At 31.4% G+C, this 20,775-nt stretch overlaps 1 protein-coding gene across 2 annotated transcripts in view; it reads left to right on the top strand.

Annotated features, from left to right (window-relative positions):
* The window catches only part of LOC145316114 (ATP-binding cassette sub-family G member 5), a 37,428-nt gene that overhangs the window by 14,875 nt on the left and 1,778 nt on the right, over window positions 1-20,775 (top strand). The window contains exons 1-17 of one of the 2 annotated variants that reach the window (XM_080156421.1): window positions 7,224-7,320; window positions 7,724-7,787; window positions 8,474-8,591; window positions 8,844-8,950; window positions 9,585-9,683; window positions 10,082-10,226; window positions 10,539-10,635; window positions 11,044-11,169; window positions 11,774-11,823; window positions 13,258-13,363; window positions 13,747-13,857; window positions 14,416-14,536; window positions 15,014-15,116; window positions 15,223-15,361; window positions 15,881-15,980; window positions 16,189-16,364; window positions 16,717-16,806. In XM_080156421.1, the coding sequence (XP_080012547.1) occupies window positions 7,734-7,787; window positions 8,474-8,591; window positions 8,844-8,950; window positions 9,585-9,683; window positions 10,082-10,226; window positions 10,539-10,635; window positions 11,044-11,169; window positions 11,774-11,823; window positions 13,258-13,363; window positions 13,747-13,857; window positions 14,416-14,536; window positions 15,014-15,116; window positions 15,223-15,361; window positions 15,881-15,980; window positions 16,189-16,364; window positions 16,717-16,806 (1,742 nt within the window). In that variant the 5' untranslated portion in view covers window positions 7,224-7,320; window positions 7,724-7,733. Of the gene's footprint in view, window positions 1-7,223; window positions 7,321-7,723; window positions 7,788-8,473; window positions 8,592-8,843; window positions 8,951-9,584; window positions 9,684-10,081; window positions 10,227-10,538; window positions 10,636-11,043; window positions 11,170-11,773; window positions 11,824-13,257; window positions 13,364-13,746; window positions 13,858-14,415; window positions 14,537-15,013; window positions 15,117-15,222; window positions 15,362-15,880; window positions 15,981-16,188; window positions 16,365-16,716; window positions 16,807-20,775 lie in introns of those variants that run through there. The other variant, XM_080156420.1, reaches the window with a different exon arrangement.

The raw sequence follows: 20,775 nt of genomic DNA, 5'->3' as shown, positions 1-20,775 counted from the left end.
CCATTAAAAAAAATTTAAAAGGCTGGTTTTTTACCCCCCATAATATATATTACGGGGGGTGATTACCCCCATCCCTAAAAAAAATTACCCTTTTACAAGCACCTCCCCCTGGATACTCCTGCACTCCCCCTTGTAGTGACTAGGCCAACTTTATGGTCTCTGGTTTCAGGAAGCCAAATCAATTATGAGAAGTTCACATTATAAGAGCACTCTTATAGCATCCTCTCTATTAGCATTACATGTGTAATGCATTATAGACAGACAGATAGATATTGTGAGGGATCCTACACTTTATAACACCTTGTTTTGCATGGTAAAAATTGTTCCAATAGTTCTTGATATTGATATTTTATTTAAAAATTACAATAACTTGAATATAATGATGTTTAAAAAATGCTGAAATTATAGTTATATTTAGACTAGAAAAATGATTAACATACCTATAGAAGCATTAAATAATTCTCTTTTTAATTATAAAAATATTTTTTAGAAACAAGAACAAGAACAATGCATAGCAGTGTAAAATATAAATTGATATTTTTTTCAAAATTCCAAAACTATCCAGGGTCCTATAAGAAGCATCCATAAAACACAGAACTCAATAGGTACTGTAATGGTCGAAATCTTAAGCTGAAGACAAAAAAGATTACTACTTTATATAATAGGATAATGAAATGCAGCTGTTTTAAGAGTTGCCAGCTTAATAATACAGACCGATTCAATAATTGTGTTAATATGTTATGATGTCTAACTTTAAAATGGTGTAATTATAGTTATATTTAGCCTAGAAAAATGATAAACATACCTATAGAAGCGTTAAATAATTCTCTTTTTTATAATATTAATTTTTTTTAGAAACAAGAACAAGAACAATGCATAGCAGTGTAAAATATAAATTGATATTTTTTTTCCAAAATTTAATTCCCTCTGGTGATGTTATAAATAAAATATCAAAAGTCAAATTTAGGTGGATGTTATATGAATATATAAAGCTTCTTTACAGCCAAAAAAATTGGGAAAAAAAATATCATTTATGGAGCAACAACAAAAGTGGGTTTATCACAAAACCTCGATTTTTTAGTCAGCTGTTCCATAAAAAACCAAGTCATTATCTGTATATTATAAAGCAATGCCAGGCGATTAAAATGAGGTATTAAGCACTTTCTAACTCCAAAAATTGATTCTTCTAGAGCAAAAATTAGTTTAGCATTTTTGGTGACTCAAATTTGAAATTTGATTTGTAGCAAGAGAAAAATATTAAAAAAACATACTTTTTTCTATCTAAGAGGCAAATTAATGGTATCAATATATTCGCAAATGTCTTATATACAGTTTAATACACTTTTAAGTCCATTATTTTTGGGCTTTGAGTGAATGTCGAATAAGGTTGATTTTATCTCCTATTATTATCACTCACATTTCCAACCTTAAAGTAAAAAAATCTGTATAAAATAGGTGTCTCTTAGCTAAATCTTCCATAATTCTTAAATGACCCTTAGAATAGTCAGGTCCTTAAAAATAATTAACTTTTTGCAGAAATTGTTATAAGATAAATTATAAAATTATAATATAATTTAGTTATGATATAAGTTTAAGGTGGTTGCACTTTTAAAACTCTACGTATTAACAAAGAGGATGTTTCTAAGATGAAATATTGCTCTCAGCAAAACAATTAATTTTCTTTTGAATTTGTTCTGCATATCAAATTTACAACTAAAATAATAAATCTGGTAAAATTTAAGTCTATGTATTATGTAAGTCTATTTTATTTCAGAGATAGGGGACCGTGGGCTGTTTATTACACTAGTCTCTAAAGTTTTCCTATTTGTTGGCTTCACAACTTTGAGGACTTTAATGAATTGAGATTAGTTGGTTTATTAAGTTGAGTGTTCAAACGTTTCCACCACTTATTTTAAGCTACAAAAGGGGTAATTTTGTCTATCATCATTGAGAATGTATATCAACTTATCTTTCATTGTCTTATCAATTTATTTTATTTGCTACATAAATATTTTTATTTTTTCATGATCGAACTTTTTCGTTGATATTTTTATAGTCAACCATTTGCATTTTTAGGGGCTGGACCTAAGTATTTGAAATAGCCACTTTAATGACTTGTGCCTAGCCTTCAACATACATTTACAAATACAAAAGTTATGGGGTGATTTTAAAAAATATTTTTTTTGTTACAAATAGAAAATGAATGACTTTAAAGAAGACATTCACAGTACAAAAATAGTTACTTTTTCTTTTAATTGTTAAAGGGTGTCCTAAAAAGTTTATTTACTATGAATAGTTTTAGGGTGTCTGAAAATATAAAATTTCTAACGATTATTTATAGCTACTTTTTTCTTACAATAGCTATAGGGTTGCTCTAAAATAAAATTTTCTATAAATACTTTTAGGGTGGCTAAGATATAATTACTTTCTTATATCAGCTTTAAAGAGTGGTTTACAAAGTTTTAAAGTAAAATTAAAATAAAAAATATAGCACAATTTTTAAAATAGTTAAATGGTGTTTCATATTTTGAAAATCTTCATAACAAAGTAAGTAACAAAAAGTTAGAACCCTCTATCTCAAATAGAAGCCGAGATTGTAGTGGGAAAGAGCCTGCCTCTAATCTAATCTGAATTCATAATATTGAAAAATCAAATATTTTTTGAGACATCCTAACATTAGAATATATATAGATATTATAAATGTATATGTACAGAAACACCCACACACACAAACAAATGCGCACACACACACACACATGCACACACTTGAAAAGTATTGAAAATGAAGAAGAAAGAGAGAAAAGTGTGTAAACATGTAATGTTTGGAATAATCATGGATAAAACATTTTAAAAATCTAAAATTTGTTTCAACTGCTACTCTATCAGGCGGGTGCAATCCATATTTAAAACCCTTAAAATAAAATAAGTCTGAAAGCGAATAATAAAGATTTTAGTAGTTGTAATTTTTATACTAAAATGTCAATTGTACAATTATATAGAAAACTTACAAAAGCACAATACCTGTATTTTGTAAGTTGTAGAAATGGCAGCCCCAATATCAAGTGCATTGTCAAACAGGTTAGGGGAATGCTTTTTCTTACAGAAAGGCAACTTAATCACTTAATTACAACAACAACAACAACCCCTCTTAAATAAGAAAGTTTAATTTTTTAAAATAATTTACTTAACTGGAGAGATATTTCGAAATTTTATTTCATTATCTTTTTTAAGAAAAAAGTGATAATTCTAAATCGAAATATTGTATCCATAAATATTAGATCCGCTATTAAAAGGCATATTCAAAGCCCATAATAGTTTGGCCCTCATAGTTTGTTTAGTCGGTGAAAAGTAGCAAAGTAGTGAAGTAGTGGTTACAATTAATTAAAATTCATAGAATCATTAACAAAGAATAAAAAATAACTCTTTTTAATATGAAATTTATGATAACAAAGTTGTGTTATTCATTTTTACATTTACAACTGATTCATGTTTTTAATAAACTCTCGTCATTTGTATGATCCCAAAGATCTCTAAAGCAATGGTCTCTAAAAATTTGGTTGCGAGCCTATCATCAATCCAATATTTTAAAATTTGGAACATCGTAGCCAATTTTCTTAAATAATTTTGAATGTCCTAGGGTTTTGTATGCCCTTACACGAAAAGACAGTAATCTTTTTTCATTTCAAATAGTCAAAAGATTTCATAAAAACTAATCTTGTTTAAAATATTTTCATTTTTACGGGGATACTAAAAGTTTTTTTTTTTTTTTTTTTTTTGGGGGGGGGGTATCTACCTCCCAGTCTTTTAAGGACGGGTTGTTGGTAGTATATCCTCTAGTTTCTTTCATAATATAGCTAACCCTTTATCAGTGTATAAAAATCTTTGCAAAAGTAGTTATAGTAGTGAATGATTACATATACGATCCCTGCGGGATAGCTCAAACTTTAGGTTAGATTATTCATTATTATTTAAGAAATTTGAACTTAAGACTTCAGCAACTACTTTTTTTGTAAGATACACAACATTGACGTCATAAAGTAAAAAAATTCAAAATACAAAAATTAGAACCTAAGCTATCAGCAACTACCCCTTGCTCGTTTTACTCTCGCGTCATGCATAATTTAACAAGGATGACAAAGTCTATAAATAAGTTTCACTTTAGTCAAATAAAAAATATTTAAACCATGCAAGAGGGAACATCAGACTTGCACTGGTAACCATTTAAAACCATTTTCTGTCGTTGCCTTAAATTTTTGGCAAACTTCTCTTCGTATAATACAATCTAAAGAAGGGGTATTTTAGATTATTATCATTGTGACTGTGCATCAATTTATCATTAATTATCTTAACCCCTGATAATTTTATAATTCTTTTAATTTACACTCAATTAAATTTTTAGAAATAAGCTAATAGAAATACTTTTTTGATAATAATATTTGTTGAATACAATCCTATCCTCAATCCTAGGGGGGGGAGTAAGTTGCAATAAAAAGAGTATGGAAATATATTTTTGTGGGATGGGGGGGAGGGGGGAGGGGATTTTTAGCAAATTTCTCTCGTGAGAGTCTCCTTATTGTTGAATATGTCTTGAAACATTGAAATTAAGTTTTAAAGAATTATATTTATATAACACTGATAGAGTTTCTCTGCTACTACTGATAAAATACATACAAGTAGGAAAGGGACGGTTAATCAAAGAAAAATCTAACCAAGTTCTACATTTGTAACCTATCTAGTGGCCTAAAACCTTACTTGGACCAATGTAATACTTCCCTGAAATATGCAGAGTGATCGTAGCGGATATACAGACAGAAGGTCATCTTGTCACTTTATTATAAAGGATCGAGGTACCTATAGTATACTTATTTTTCTATTTTTTGTTGTGATTACCCATCCTTGTACTTTCCATTTGAAACTGGGAGCGCCACGCACCTGTCAGAACCTCCCCCCCCCCCCCGCCTCCTCCTCCTATTCAGTAAAACTCATCCTCATTTAGTTTTTTTAGTAGCGAAGCTTCATTTTGCTCCGTACAAGGTTGTTTTATTTTTAATATGCCCAATAAAGGATGCGAATGCTGACAAGAAGTTTCCTCTGTTTATTTTGAATTAGAGTCGAGAAAACCACGTTTCCAAAAAACTTTTTAGACGGACATTCAGATGGACATTTCGAGTTATTGAATGGCTTGCTACTAAGAGCTACCTATATAAAGAAAATGAAACAAATGATAAATGGAAACATAAATATAAGCGCTAAATAAAATATTTTTACCTATGCCTACATCCCAGGACCCAACCCATCCCCATAAATTTGAGTGGTATCCTGCAGACAACCTTTTTCTGCACTACCAGTTTGCCAGCAAAGTCTCCTGCAGTTATTCAAAAACCATCATTGCAAAATGCACACACTGCAAAAAAAATATTTAAAAGTTTTATGATTAACAAAATTACTTATTTATAAAATAATGGGTAGAAAAGGATGTTCATTGATAGTTGATACCAACCAATTAAGATTTAATACAGGTCCCCAGAGGTTTCAAGCCAACGATTAATAAATCGTCTTTTTCATATAACCTTTGTTACTAGTATAATTTACAATCCAATGTCCCTCCCTAATATGTACTTTGATACAATGTTACATTGTTGTATGATTATTTGTGTAGATTCCCCCTAAAAAGCGAATTGTATATCAAGCAAAGGGCTTTTAAGATTTTATGTATATTATGGATTTACCAAATATTCCTTATTGCTACGCTTATATTGATTATATAAGTTCCTCTTTGTGATGCTGTGAGAATTGGCCACTACCATTGCCGCCATTGGTCAATAACGGCCTCTCATTGGCAATTTTTTTTTGTTACGTCATATTTTTTGCACCAATTCTCACAGCATCCTCTTTGTTAATGCTAATCTTTCAGGCCAAACGAATGGAAAAATAAGCGACACTAAAGATAGAAATGCTTTGCTTTCAAAAATAAAGTGTATTTTTGAACCTTTAGTGCTTTCCTTAAGAATAATTCAATAAAAGTACCCAATGTTTTGAGCCAATGAATAATATAACATTTTGTGTACCCGTGAAATTTACAGTCCGATCTTTTTTTTCTCCTATATAAATAATGAATAGCTTCAGACACATAAAAATATATATAAAAAGTTGAAAATGAATTCCTTCCCCAAATCCGGGAGGGAACAAAATGTTTCACGGAGATTTCCCAACGGAATTTTGAAGAATACTCAGGAATAAAAAAAATTGCAGAAAATATTTTTCTTTGCTACAGGTTCTTAAGTTATAAGACAATAGACGATAAATTGACAATAAAATATTAACCTTTCAGAAAATTTAAATTATTTGTTGAAAGGTTTGGACCCTTTTAGTACGGAACCATCCAATTAAATTTCAAGTTATTGAGTTATGGAGATAAAGTTTTTATAGAATTTTAGGTCCCAATGTAATTTAAGGGGGCATAGGACAATAAAAGAAAATTTAATATACATTATACAACCAAATAATTTCAAGCTAAACCATAATTTCCCTTTTTAAAATAATTTTATTGTCATATTTCTTTTTCTCTTCATTGCCAAAAAAATTAGGGACTTTCAGATAAAGGTTGTGCAATCAATTTGATTGTCTACGAGTTTCATATTTTTTCGAATTCATCAAAAAACATTTCAAATATTTTTTTTCTGCCAGAACCAGATACCCTTATACAATATCTCATATCTAAATAATGGAAAAAATTCACAATCATATCGAACGAGAAATAGGTTTTTCTAAGGATGTGAAGTTTATAAAAAAAAAATGATGATAATATGCATTAAAGCGAAGCTATCTTTTATTTCTGATTATATTTTCTAAATAGAATTGTAAATATTTTTTATTTAATAAAAAAACACACTAGGTATAAAAAGATATCTTTTGATTTTTGTTTGTCTTACTCCTTAAATTTTGATGTTCGCTTTTATGGATGTTATCTATATTTGTTTTAGCTTCAATAGTTCGTCAATCTTCAGAAAAAAGTATTCAAAATTTTTCAACTTTAATTCATGAAACAATAAAAACAATAACTATTGTTTTATTTTCTTTAAAAATCATTTTATTAAAACATCCTTTTGAAACAAAATTTATTAACAGAAACTTTAGAAGTGATAACAAAAGGAATAATAGTTTCAAATACATTCACAATAATCGTAATAATAACCATAATTATAAAAATAGTGACACTATAGACAATACTAAAGTTGATGCACCTAAAGATGGTGATGATGTTAATAGTTTAAGTGATCTCAATGTTGTTCAAAAAGGTTCAAGCATTTCTAGCTGGAGGTAGTTATACGTTTTAGCTAGTTAGAGTCGGTGCTCATATTCTTGTAAATGCGAGATTTTTTCGCGCATTTACCTCCGCTGCGAGCATCCCCTCCATTAAGTAGCTGTCTTATTCTAAGGCATAGTCAAGAAACAAAATGCTAACATAGCAGGGATCTTAAGGGATAAGACAATGGACAAAACATTGATGTTTATCCCCTAACGATAATAAACAAACTAACCCTTCTGTAGATTAAAATTATGGTTTGAAAAGTTTGGACATATTTAGTTTGGAACCAACCAATCACAATTCTATTTAAGTATCTAAATCAGTCCATTGTCCCCATCCTCCCACGTGAATTACCCAAGTACTCAAATTTCAACTTGATTTCCAGGAAGGTTTTCATAATTTTTTTTTATTTAGGTTGAGTGCAATGATGAATACTGAATACGTTCTCGAGCTTGGTAATGTCTTCCATTCTGGACAGGTAAACTTTTAGCGGAGCAATATCCCCCAAAGCGTATGTCGATCACCTTCCCTGTATTCGAAACAAAATAAAAATTTGATGGTAGGGTGGTATGTAGTTTTCGTTTTTTTTGGGTTTTTCTTTTAGTTAGATTAGGTTAGATCATATTGAGTAGCCCTGCAGGGTTAGATCCACCCGCTGGGATTAGGTTCATGAAAAAAACTGCCCAACCATTTTTCAATTAATTTCAAAATAAACTTTTTGGAAAAAAAACTTTGGGGATAAGAGTAGCTACTAATGATCTAGTCTGATGGACTGTTTATATTATTTAAATTTACATATATCCAGGTAGAACCAGGAACCTGTCTCCAGAATCTGGTAGGATCCATGCGGACTGGAGTCATCCTGTAGGATATCTATTATAATGTATATTTTAGGTAGAACCAGAAATCTGTCTCCAGAAGCTGGTAGGATCTGTGCGGACAGGAGTCATCCTCCACGATAATTATTATATTGTATATCCCAGGTAGAACCAGGAACCTGTCTCCAGTAGCTGGTAGGATCTTTGAGGACTGGAGTCAACCTCCAGGATAATTAATACATAAATATGCATTTCAGGTAAAACCAGAAACCTGTCTTCAGAAGCAGGTAGGATCTGTGATGACTGGAGGCATTTACCAGGATAATTATTATATTGTAAATTGCAGGTAGAACCAGGAACCTGCCTACAGAAGCTGGTAGGTTCTGTGCGGACTGGAGTGATCCTGAAAGATGTATCACTGGAGGTTCATGGAGGAGAACTGACGGCTATTCTTGGCTCCAAAGGTAATTACATTTAGGTTTTGTCATGAATTGTATATCAAGGGCGGGAGGTGACATCGGAAAGTAATACTGGTACTCAAAGTTTGATAAATAGGCTCTCTAATTCATTGACTAAACAACTATGGGGACTTTTATTCAAACTTTATTGATTGGTTCAATCTAGCAGTGTCCTAAATATTCCAACCAATAATTTTAACACAAATTCACTACACCTAAAATTAATTTGTTTTCATTCTATATTTTGTTTAACTTTAGGATCTGGAAAGCGTGCATTGTTGGAAGTAATATCCCGCAGGGCTCAGGGACCCACCAGGGGTAAAATCTTGCTCAATGGTTCTCCCATGTCTATGCGTTTATTTCAGGTAAACATTTTTTTACTGTTTAAATGTGGGTACCTTTCAAAATGCTGATTTTCAAGCTATATTATCTCCAATTCTTTACATGTTATAATCTAATCTCATAACATTTTAAGATGGTGATTCCTACGACGAGTTTCTATTAATTTGTTATTCGCTTTTACTGATGTTTGTTTATTCCTTGTAATTGAGTCAGCAAGGGAAATAATAACTAGGGTTGGGCCAAATACTTTTTGGCCGGATATCCGGTATCCGGCCACACCGGATATCCGGCCTAACCCTAATAATAACATAAAGAGACACTTTGTAAATGAAATTTCCACGTAATTTTAAACTTTTCAAGGTTCTGACATAAACTTCAAAGCTGTTATTAAACTTTTGATATACATTTTCTATCATTAGTTTATTTTGTACATACTTGTAATACTTTATATTCTGCTAGCGATTAGGCCTCTAGAGAGGCCTCAAGGGTTATTTGAATGAACAGAAGTTGAGAGGAGGAGAAGGTAGTCTCCACTGTTTAGGTTTAGAAAGAAAAGTTGGGGCTCATTTTATCTGTAAACCCTCTATAAAAATAGTTTTAAACCTTCCCTGACTTAAAACCTTGGGACAAGAATATTAATAAAGGTTGTATATTTAGGAGAACTGTGGCTATGTTACACAAAAGTGTGACCTATTACCTGGTTTATCTGTCTATCAAACCTTGAGATACGCTGCTAACTTAACCATTGGACGAAGGGTAAGTGTAACAATTTTGACATAAATATGTTGTTCAAATAGAAAAGATTTTACCTCTAGCTTTTCGATCAGCCTAAAACAAACTATGTTTTGATATATTTAAAATAAGAACATGATATAATTGTAACATGATAATAAAAATCTCTCTAGAGAATAGCGAGCGGCTGCTCTCCAAACATCTAGCCCTAGGAACTTCATCCAAAGAGAGAGAGACAGAAAAAAATATCTTAAAACAATGCAGCTATAGGCTATATTTTACAAATAAAATAGCAGAATACCATCCCAGGACATAGATAAAGCTTTCCTAGTTATTAGGGAGATCTTAAAGGACAAACATACAACTCAAAATCCTTTTTGTAATAGAATTGTAATGATTGGTTTTATTGTAAAATGATTTAGGTATCCGCCTACGTGAAGGAATCCCGTGTAAAGGTGGTAATGGCTGACCTAGCCTTGTCGCAGCTACACAATAGGTCAGTCAGCTCCCTGGACCCTTCGGAATACAGGAGGCTCTGCATTGGAGTTCAACTTGTCAGAGATCCAAGTAAGATGTATTAATTAATTCTGGCGTATGTCAGAGTTCTATAAGTAGTCCACCAGAACACATCATTGTATCTTTTCTACTATTTTTAAAACTAGCGGTTGCGGCCCTAACGTCTTTGAAGGAGATGAAAAATGACCTAAAACCATCAAATAATTTAAATCCAAAAATCAACAATAACCTAAACCCACCCTAGAATGTGAATCTTAACTAAACTGGGCAAAGCTCAATTATATTAGAAGTTATCAAAATCTTAAGATTCAGGCATTAAAACTTACTCCTTTATATGGGATGAACATAAAATAATTATTATAGTTTTGCTGTTATTGGACGAGCCCACCTGGGATTTAGATCCTCTGAATACCTACTTCATAGTGTCAATTTTGTCTCACCATGCTAAAAAGTATAACAGGTAGGATTTGTCATTGCAAAGCTTTTCTATAATTTAAATCTTTCGGCATGTTTGTATGATTTGTAACTTTGGTCATTCAACAGTCAAGTAAATAATCAACAAATATACACCTTTCCTTACTAAAGAATCTTTTTTATCATCTTATGCTTCACTCAAAAGTAATTTGGAATTTTATGAATAGGTAACATGAATTTAACATTTATCCTACCCTAGTAAAAAGACTGTTAAAAAATAAATAGAGTTCTCAGAATTCACAACTAATTTGGTACAGCTGAGCTATTTTGCTTTGTTGGCCTGGGCCTTCGGCTCCTCGTGGACAACAAAACTGAGAAAAAAAATTATGATATTTTACAAACTGCGAGTTCTGTCTGTATTAAGATAAATAAATAATTATTCTAATATTTTAAGGATTGTCATGTTAACTATGGAAAAACCAAGAAGTGATATTTTCCCATTTCTGGATAGAGTAACCTACCTGTGCTTGGGGGATGTTGTCTACACTGGGGCTACCAGGATGATGCTTGATTACTTCAGGTATGTCAAAATTTCTCAAATGACATTTTTTCCTTTTTTGGGCCAATTATTTTTGAACAATTGTCCCTTAAATGTTGATAAAGTAACCTACTTGTGTTTGGGGGATGTTGTCTACACTGGGGCCACCAGGATGATGCTTGATTACTTCAGGTATGTCAAAATTTCCCTTGAACGACTTATTTTCCCTTTTTGAACCAATTATTTCTGGACAATTGTCCCTTAAATCTGGATAAAGTAACCTACCTGTGCTTGGGGGATGTTGTCTACTTGACTACTTCAGGTATATCAAAATTCCCTTTTAAAGACATATTTTTTTCTTTTCAATTATTTTTGTATAGTTTTTTATAAACTTCTGAACCAATAGAGTTCTACATTTAGGTAAGCTTCACATAGATCCCAATATGTTATTAAGCAATTTTATATTCTTATTTAAGTCTTAGGATGGTCTTAGGATATTTCTCTGTGGTTTTTAAAAATTATGTTTACCAATCAATCCTTTCATAACTGTTTTAACAACTATCCTTTGCTAAAATGTATACTTCTAGTTATGTTACAGCCGTATAAAAGATCCTAAAGAAATAATGGTAAAATGAATTTTTTTTAGGTCTATTGGATTCCCCTGTCCAGAGCTAGAAAACCCTCTGATGTACTATCGTAAGTATTTCATTTCTTCAGAGTTAGGTAAATGAAGGGAAAGATATTGGTCTGTTAATTTCAATTTTTATCTCTTTTTAATCTTTTTTATTTTGGTTTTAATTTTAACATTTTACAATTTTAATGTTTATCTTTTTTCATTTTGTCTGTCTTTTAAAGAATTACTTACACATAATTAATTGCAAATCAATTACTTCATCGACAAGATTGATAGACAGACTAACAGAAGAATATGAATATATAATGCTTATAGAAAATGTTTACTTTATAAATAAGTAAATACGCAGAATATAAAAATATAAGAAAATATTTAGAATTTTCTTCTCCAGATCTTATAAATATTTAAAAGCATATTTATAAATTCAAAACTTTTCTCAACTTTTCGCTTTATCGTAAAGAAAATATAAACATAATACTTTTTTGTAGCGAAGCTACTATATAATTCACTATATCTGTACATCTGCCCTTCCGTAACGCTATGAAGAAAACTCTTTCTTTTTCTTTATATATGACCAGTAAACATCTACTCTATAAATAACTTTTTCTTTTTTCATTTATGGCTATTTGTGCTTTAATAATTATAAATGTTGTCATCCTTGTTTTACTTTAAGCAAGGTTTATATCATAAATTTGTAATAATTAAGAAATTAGTATTACTCATAATTGTTTTTAAGAGGTGAGGGCCGGGGGGGGGGGGGTTATCGTTTTAGGCATCTTATAAAACAAACAAAGATACATCGTACTACTTTTATAATTAGGACACACAATTAACTAATTACATATTGCAGGGAGGGAGGGAACCTTAGACTGTAGATTACACTTGTACCCAAAGTTTTATAGATACGATTTTTCATTCCTTAGTGTCCAAACTTATTCACTGTTAATTTTTATTTTGTTAATCGCATATTTTGGTGTACATAAATTTATCTTCCATTATCTTAACCTTGAGATCCCAGAACTTATTCTCTTAATGGTTGTAATTAAAAGAAAAAAGTTATAAAATAATTTGTAATTAAGTTTTTATGTAGAACTGATTTAGAGTGTGATTAGTATTTATTTTATATGTCTGTTTAACTAGCAGACAATATATGTATGTATAAACAGACAGTCATATAGATGGACAAACAGATAAAAATATTTAGAAAGAAAAAAGACATATGTATGTACTAATAGACAGATAGACAAATAGACAATCAGACAGATAGAAAAATAGAAAAATAGACGAAGCCCAATCTGTACCACTTTTGATTCCTGTGACGTCATATAATGAAGGAGATGAGAGGAGAAGTGGGAAAGAAAACCCCTAAAAAAGAGATGGAGAATCCCTCATTTTTATTACGTCACAGGGATCAAAAGTGGCGCAAAAGTGGTACTGATTGGGCTTCGTCGAAAAATACACAGAAAACTATAGAAAAAAATTATATCTTTTTTTAGTATGTTTATCAACTGTGGACAGAAGATCTCGAGAACGGTTTATTGAATCTAACAATCAGATTTCTGCCCTTGTGGAAAAGTTTAAGCTAGAGGGCGCCCCCTACAGGTTAAATTTACATTTGAAATTCTATATGCTCTTTGAAAAAATAGCTATATAGTTTCTACACTCTACAAAATATTTGTCCGACTGTCTGTCTAACTTTTTAAAAATTATTCGATTGTAATTTTTTCTACTGAAGTATCAGAAAATAGTAGAATATCCATTTGTAAAAATGCATTTTTGTGTATCTTGAGGAAATTTTGCGTAGCTTAGCTTTTCTTCGACACATTTTTCATGTCATTTTTGGAGAGATTTTAAAAAAATATATATCAGTCCATGTTTGCCTGTCTGTATAAATTTTTTTCGTATTGTTGAATATCTAGCATATCTTAGGCCATTTTTCATTAGGTTTTTTAATTTTGTTGATATAATGTTGAAAATGTATTTAGGGAGTATGCCGGCCCCGCGTTGGATGTTGACAGTTTCGAGACCCAGCAAAGAGTTTCTCTGACTGCCTATGGACGACCTGGGTTTCTCACAGTTTTCATCAATCTTATTGGGTAGGCAGTTAATTTTGTTGAAAGCGAAGCTGTGCATTGATATGATAGTCTTATGTAAGAATCGCCCTGTCATTATTGAATCTCACCATCTTCAGGGGCCGTGATTCAGCAAATTAATTCCATTGGAAATTGCTGAAAATTTGAATATTTTTTTAGCGAAATGTAGGCGTAAAACATGTTTTATGCTGTAACTAAAGTGAAGTGTGTAAGAAGGGGGAAGAGAATTAAGTGGGTTGTAGGGAAATTTTCACTTATAATTTTTTGTCAGAAACCTGGCCTCTTGTCTCTTGTCGGTTTAATTTAATATTTTATTAGTCTTGTTAAAAGCGAAGCTTTTCTACACTTAGGTTGTGTCTTTGCCTTAATCAGCCCATCTATAAAAGAATACTTTAGACATAAACTTATGTATGTCAGACTGGTCCTATCCTTTTCAAACTGTGTAACATTATGATATTAGTATTAACTGATAATAGTATAACTTAGTCCATTAATTCCAAATAAACATTTAGAAGTATCCAGAGATGGGATAATTTTGTTTATCATAGTTGATTTATTCAGGCGGTTTTGGAGTCACCATAGCCCGCTCAGATGGGAAGGATTTAATTTTCTGTTTCTGAACCTTATCCTTCTGCCACTGTTCTACTTTGTTCTATGGATCTTCTACTATCCTGGACATAGTGTAAGTAATTGATGTTAATCTATTTTTCTGTGTTTTCCTTACTACATACATTTTTACTATTCTACTTTATTCTATGGGGATTTCTACAGGTATAAATACAGTGGAAGTATATTTGAAGTATTCTACTTTTTGGCTCAATGTTTTTTACTACACAATAGCCTTATATCTACTTTTTTCCATAATCCGTCCCTGCTCTTCTACTCTATTTTTCTTCTATGATTTTTTTAAAAAACAAATACTCTTCTACTATTCTAAAATGTTCTATTTATTGTCTAATTTAAGTACATTGAAAGCACTCTACCTTTTTTACTCTGTGATTTGTTTTACAAAATGAAAATAGCTCTTCCTACTATAATTAATGTCTTCCATATCAAACAGAATCTTTCCTTTCTATTATACTTTATTCCATGGACTAAATACAGTATACGTAAATTAATGATATTCTCTTATTCAATTCTCAACTTTTCCCTATTTTAGACGGAGAAAATGTACCAGAGAATTTTTGTGACCAAGAATGGATTGATTTTCAACAGTTTGGCCGGAGCTTATTTTATGGCTATCATTTCTACTGTCTACTCCTGTGAGTATATTATAATTTCACATTTTTATTAGCAAAGCGTTTTATTCTGTCCTTCCATTACGAGGTTTTGAACTTGCATAAAAAAAGTATAAATTTTTTTTTCTAGTTGCCAGTATCCGAACCCGTTACTACCAGGAGGCCCGGGAGGGTATCTATTCTGGTCCAACCTTCTTGTTGTCCTACCTGGCCTCCAGCCTACCCCTGACGGCCATGTCTACCCTCCTGGCCAGCATTTTACTCTTCAGGTACAGGGCTCTTCCTATTTTGTACAGTACATTTTTTTTCAAATTATGGAGTTTTCTCGGAGTTTTACAAATCTTTCTAAAAAGATTTATTATTCAATAAAATGTTCAAAAAAAATGAATTCAACTTTTAGGAGAAATTATTCTGAAACTTGCGTATATTTTTGGTATATTAGATCTTTTATCGTTCATCTTTCATACAAAAAAAAAGAACTATGTTTGCCTGTCTGTCTGTTTGATAAAAAAACTCTGCTACTATTGCCATTGAATCTTTTTGGTTCAGCTTTAGGGTTATTTCTACCTTCTACTCCTATCATGATTTAAATTTTTTTCTTTTGTTGAGGGGGGGGGGGATTGTTACACACTTACCCCCAGAAAAACATTTAAAAGATAAAAAGATACAAATGTCACGTTCATTAGAACTATTTAGAATTATAATAGTCCAATAGTCAACCTAAAGCCGTTGATTTAAAATAAATGAAAAGAGAGAAAAATATTAATCATACAATTTGAATTTTTTAGGGGTTTAAAAACCGAGTTGGTTTGCACAGGCCCGGAGGATAATGGTTCAGATATTGGAGACAGCAGCACTTGCAAACCTTTGTCCAGCTATACTTACCAGGTGATCATTATTTTGTCATAAATGGTTAGATGAAAATAGATTAAAACCTGGCCCTAAATGAATGGTGCCATTATTATATTTTACAAATTAATAATTACATTATTTGAACACATGCTTCTTTCCGATTTTGTACCTGCCCCATACCCCTTAACCCCCACTTAAAACAAGGATAAGTGTTTTTTGAATTAATATAAGTTTTGATTTTTAGGAGCTTGCTGGATTGGGCGGAAACTACGTTACCGAATACTCGTGGTATCCGGACTTCTTATTGTACTGGCTGGCCGTCTGGGGCTGTTACCTGTTGGCTCAGCAGCAGACAGTCGCCATACAGCTGATTGTGAAGAGTAGCTACACTGCTAGTGTTGTCAGTGTTGCTCTTACTAGGAATAGATCCTTAATGAATTAAATAAATAAATAGAAAATGTATTTACACACCCTATTCCCCCCATTATTTACACAAGCTGTCAAAGGCAGAATTTAACACTGCGAAAACTGCCCTAACCCATCACCCAACATAACTTAATCCTCCAAAAATTAACCCTTATATTCAATTTTGTTTTAAGAAAAAGAGTGTTTTAGGGGGAAACGGTCTTTCCTTCTGATTTGAAAATATTTGGAACAAAGACCTTCCATATTAGTTTCGTTCCAATTTGTGCATTTTTTAAATGCGGATGGTTTCATGAAAACTTATCTTATTATTTTTTTATTAAAAAAAATTTACCGATCTATTTTTTAGTGTATACCTTGCCTTGGGAAGCTGTACTGTTCGTACACACACAGGACTTCCAGAACTTATGTACCATGTATCCTACATTTTTCAGACTAGGTATACTTTTAATTTGTGTACATATTATGTACACACACTGGTCTTCTAGACTGATCTACCATATATCCTAAATATATCAAACTAGGTACTATTTTTGAGTACATATTCTGTACACACACAGACCTTCCAGAACTTATGTACTATAAATCCTACATTTTTCAAACTGGGTATACTTTTAATTTGAGTACATATTCTGTACACACACTGGTCTTCTAGAACTGATGTAACATATATCCTAAATTTTTCAAACTATGTATACTTTTAATTTGTGTAAATATTCTGTACACACACTGGTCTTCTAGACTGATCTACCATATATCCTAAATATTTCAAACTAGTTATACTTTTAATTTGTGTACATATTATGTACACACAATCGTCTTCTAGAACTTATGTTCCATGTATCCTACATTTTTCAAACTACGTATACTTTTAATTTGTGTACATATTTTGTACACAAACAGGCCTCCCCGAACTTATGTACCATGTATCCTACATTTTTCAAACTTGATATACTATTAGTTTTGTGTACATATTCTGTACACACACTGGTCTTCTAGACTGATCTACCATATATCCTAAATATTTGAAACTAGTTATACTTTTAATTTGTGTACATATTATGTAGACACACTGGTCTTCTAGACTGATCTACCATATATCCTAAATATTTCAAACTAAGTACTATTTTTGACTACATATTCTGTACACACACAGACCTTCCAGAACTTATGTACCATAAATCCTACATTTTTCAAACTAGTTATACTTTTAATTTGTGTACATATTCTGTACACACACTGGCCTTTTAGAACTGATGTACCATATATCCTAAATATATCAAACTATGTATACTTTTAATTTGTGTACATATTATGTACACACACTGGCATTTTAGAACTGATGTACCATAAATCCTACATTTTTAAAACTAGTTATACTTTTAATTTGTTTACATATTCTGTACACACACTGGTCTTCTAGAACTGATGTAACATATATCCTAAATATTTCAAACTAGGTATACTTTTAATTTGTGTACATATTATGTAGACACACTGGTCTTCTAGACTGATCTACCATATATCCTAAATATTTCAAACTAAGTACTATTATTGAGTACATATTCTGTACACACACAGACCTTCCAGAACTTATGTACCATATATCCTACATTTTTCAAACTAGTTATACTTTTAATTTGTGTACATATTCTGTACACACACTGGCCTTTTAGAACTGATCTACCATATATCCTAAATTTTTCAAACTAGGTATACTATTAGTTTTGTGGGCTCAATACCAGCTGAGTATCCACGTGGATATTCAGCTACTATTGGGGTAATTTTTGGATACTCAGCTACCATAGGGTAAATGTGTGGATATTCAACTACTATTGGGGAAAAAAGTTTTGAAACAATTATTTTGGTTAGCTTTTTTGTTAATTTATACATGTTAGAATTGTCCTATCGATTTAATACAAAAGGTACGATTTAGGAAGCGTAGCAACTCTATAATAGAAAGTCCGTAGGTCAACTTTAAAAATGTTGCTTTTTAACCTTTTTAGCAATTTTTTTTCATATAATGTAATAAATGTTTTTCTATATTTCTAGGAAATTATATCAACTCTATAAAATCGTGGCTTTAGGGATTTTTGGTCCAAAAAATATTGAATTATTATCCCTGATCATTAGATTGATCATTTTAAAAAGCAAAGCTTTTTTTAATAAGGGTCTGTGAGTCTGTCCGTCCGTAGATTTCAAACTTGGCGTTATGATTCCTGTAAAGCACATTATAAAGAACGTAATTACCAACAAATCAAATTGATTATTGTATGCCCAACTACGCTTTTAATGATTTTGTCCTCCTTGTTTTAAAGTGCAAGGTGCAATAAGTGGGTGGAGATTTTCGGCTTCTTTGTACAACTTAAATTCAAGACAAAAACATAAGGAATAAGGTATAACCAACAAGGGAATTAAATCTAAAATAATATTTGGGGGGCAAATGGAGAGGTCGTCAATTTTACGATGTGTTGCCCCCCAACGACAGCTGAAAAACACGTATAGGTTTCGTGATTTTTTACCGAATTAATTTCGTTATTGGTATGAGCTGCAAAAACATACGTGGATTGATTTATATCTAAATGATATTTGTAGTTTGTAAATTTGAGGAATACTGATTCTTATTACGATAAGGCACAATGTTATAAGCAAAGCATCTCAATAATCAAGTCCTAAAAATGTGTCCTTAAAGTAGCATACTTAAGCAAAATTGCAACATATTTTCTATAATTACAATAATTTTATATAGACTTATGCATTATTATCCTGTTAATGTTAGTTTGTCCTTTCATTTCAGAGCTTCGCTTTTATGGATTTTCAATATTTGGTTCCTAAATCTGTATTAAAGTTAAATGATAGGTGTGAATTGCTTGCATTAATGTGCTTTATTGTCATGGGAATCAGCATTATAAAAGGATATAATGAAAATACCAATAGGAAACTATTGTGGATATTCAACTACCATAGGGGAAAAGTGTGGATATTCAACTACTCTTGGGAAATATGTGTGGATACTCGGTTACTATTGGGGAATTTGTGGATACTCAGCTGGTATTGAGCCGTTTTGTGTACATATAATGTACACACACTAGTCTTCTAGAACTAATGTAACATATACCCTAAATATTTGAAACTAGGTATACTATTAGTTTTGTGTACATATTCTGTACACACACTGGCTCTCTAGAACTGATGTACCATGTATCCCATATTTTTCAAACTAGTTATACTTTTATTTTGTGTACTTATTCTGTACACACACTGGCCTTCCAGAACTTATTACCATGAATCCTACATTTTTCGATGCTGTGAGTATAGGTGCAAAAAATGGGGCCATGATTCCAGTGACGTCATATTTTTCTTTCCCGAAAAAGGGAAGGGGGAAGAAAAAAAGAGATGGGAGAAAAGGGGGTTTTCCCTATCTCTTTTGAAGAGATTTTCTTCCCCCCTTCCCTTTTTCGGGAAAGAAAAATATGACGTCACTGGAATCATGTCCCCATTTTTTGCACCAATACTCACAGCATCACATTTTTCAAACTAGGTAAATTTGTGTAAATAGTAAATAGTGTACAGTTTATATATTCACACACCAGTAATTTGTGTACAAACTATGAAGAATCTAGGAAACATTATTTTATCATCAATTTTCCAATCTCTTTCTTATTAGTAATAAATGTAAGAAAAACCAGCATGTTTTTTTTTCTAAAAAGTTTTTTTAAGAAACTTTAATGAAAAAAGTTGTATAGGTCTTGTGAAAATACAGTGACGTTATCCATTATTTCTTAAAGATTCTTATATTGTAATCTACTTATTCAAAGATTTTAGTTCACCAAGAAAATTCATTAAAATGTGGTATTTAGTGATTTATTGACATATAAGTATTATCTCGTTATCGTTTTTTACTTTACTTTAGTAAAACAATTGACAAAAAGAAAACATATTTAATTGTATATTACTTTTTTCTTTATCTAGTGATTTTACTTAATAATATTTTATGATCAACAACCTCGCAATACTTATTTTTACATTATTCTTATTCTCTCAGGGAGGGGGGAGTAGTGATGTCCCTACGGGGCCCTTCTAACCTTTACCTTACCAAATCTAATACAAAATTCTTTTTGGTTCATAGTTGCTGTAATAGAAACCATCGGGTTTTTTTTATCAAAAGAAATGTTGGATCTACTGCAGTTCACGGTAAAATATTCCAGGTAACGAATATTTCTAAAAATATATGAATTTTAAAGGCAACTAGCTGCCAAACGGCTGAACGTACAGAATATGCCCGCACACTGTTTTAAGCGGCATAACAAGGCGTACAAATAATCTGGAATAGCCATAAATCAACAATGCATAATTATCTCGCAGTGCAGAGAAATGCGCGAAAAAGACCTATTTTACGCATTTTTTC

This window comes from Acartia tonsa, chromosome 4, assembly GCF_053477335.1.
Source record: "Acartia tonsa isolate MP-2025a chromosome 4, ASM5347733v1, whole genome shotgun sequence".
Classification (NCBI taxonomy): Eukaryota; Metazoa; Arthropoda; class Copepoda; order Calanoida; family Acartiidae; genus Acartia; species Acartia tonsa.
The sequence above is the reverse complement of the archived record's forward strand: the minus strand, read 5'-3'. Positions and strand labels throughout refer to the sequence as shown.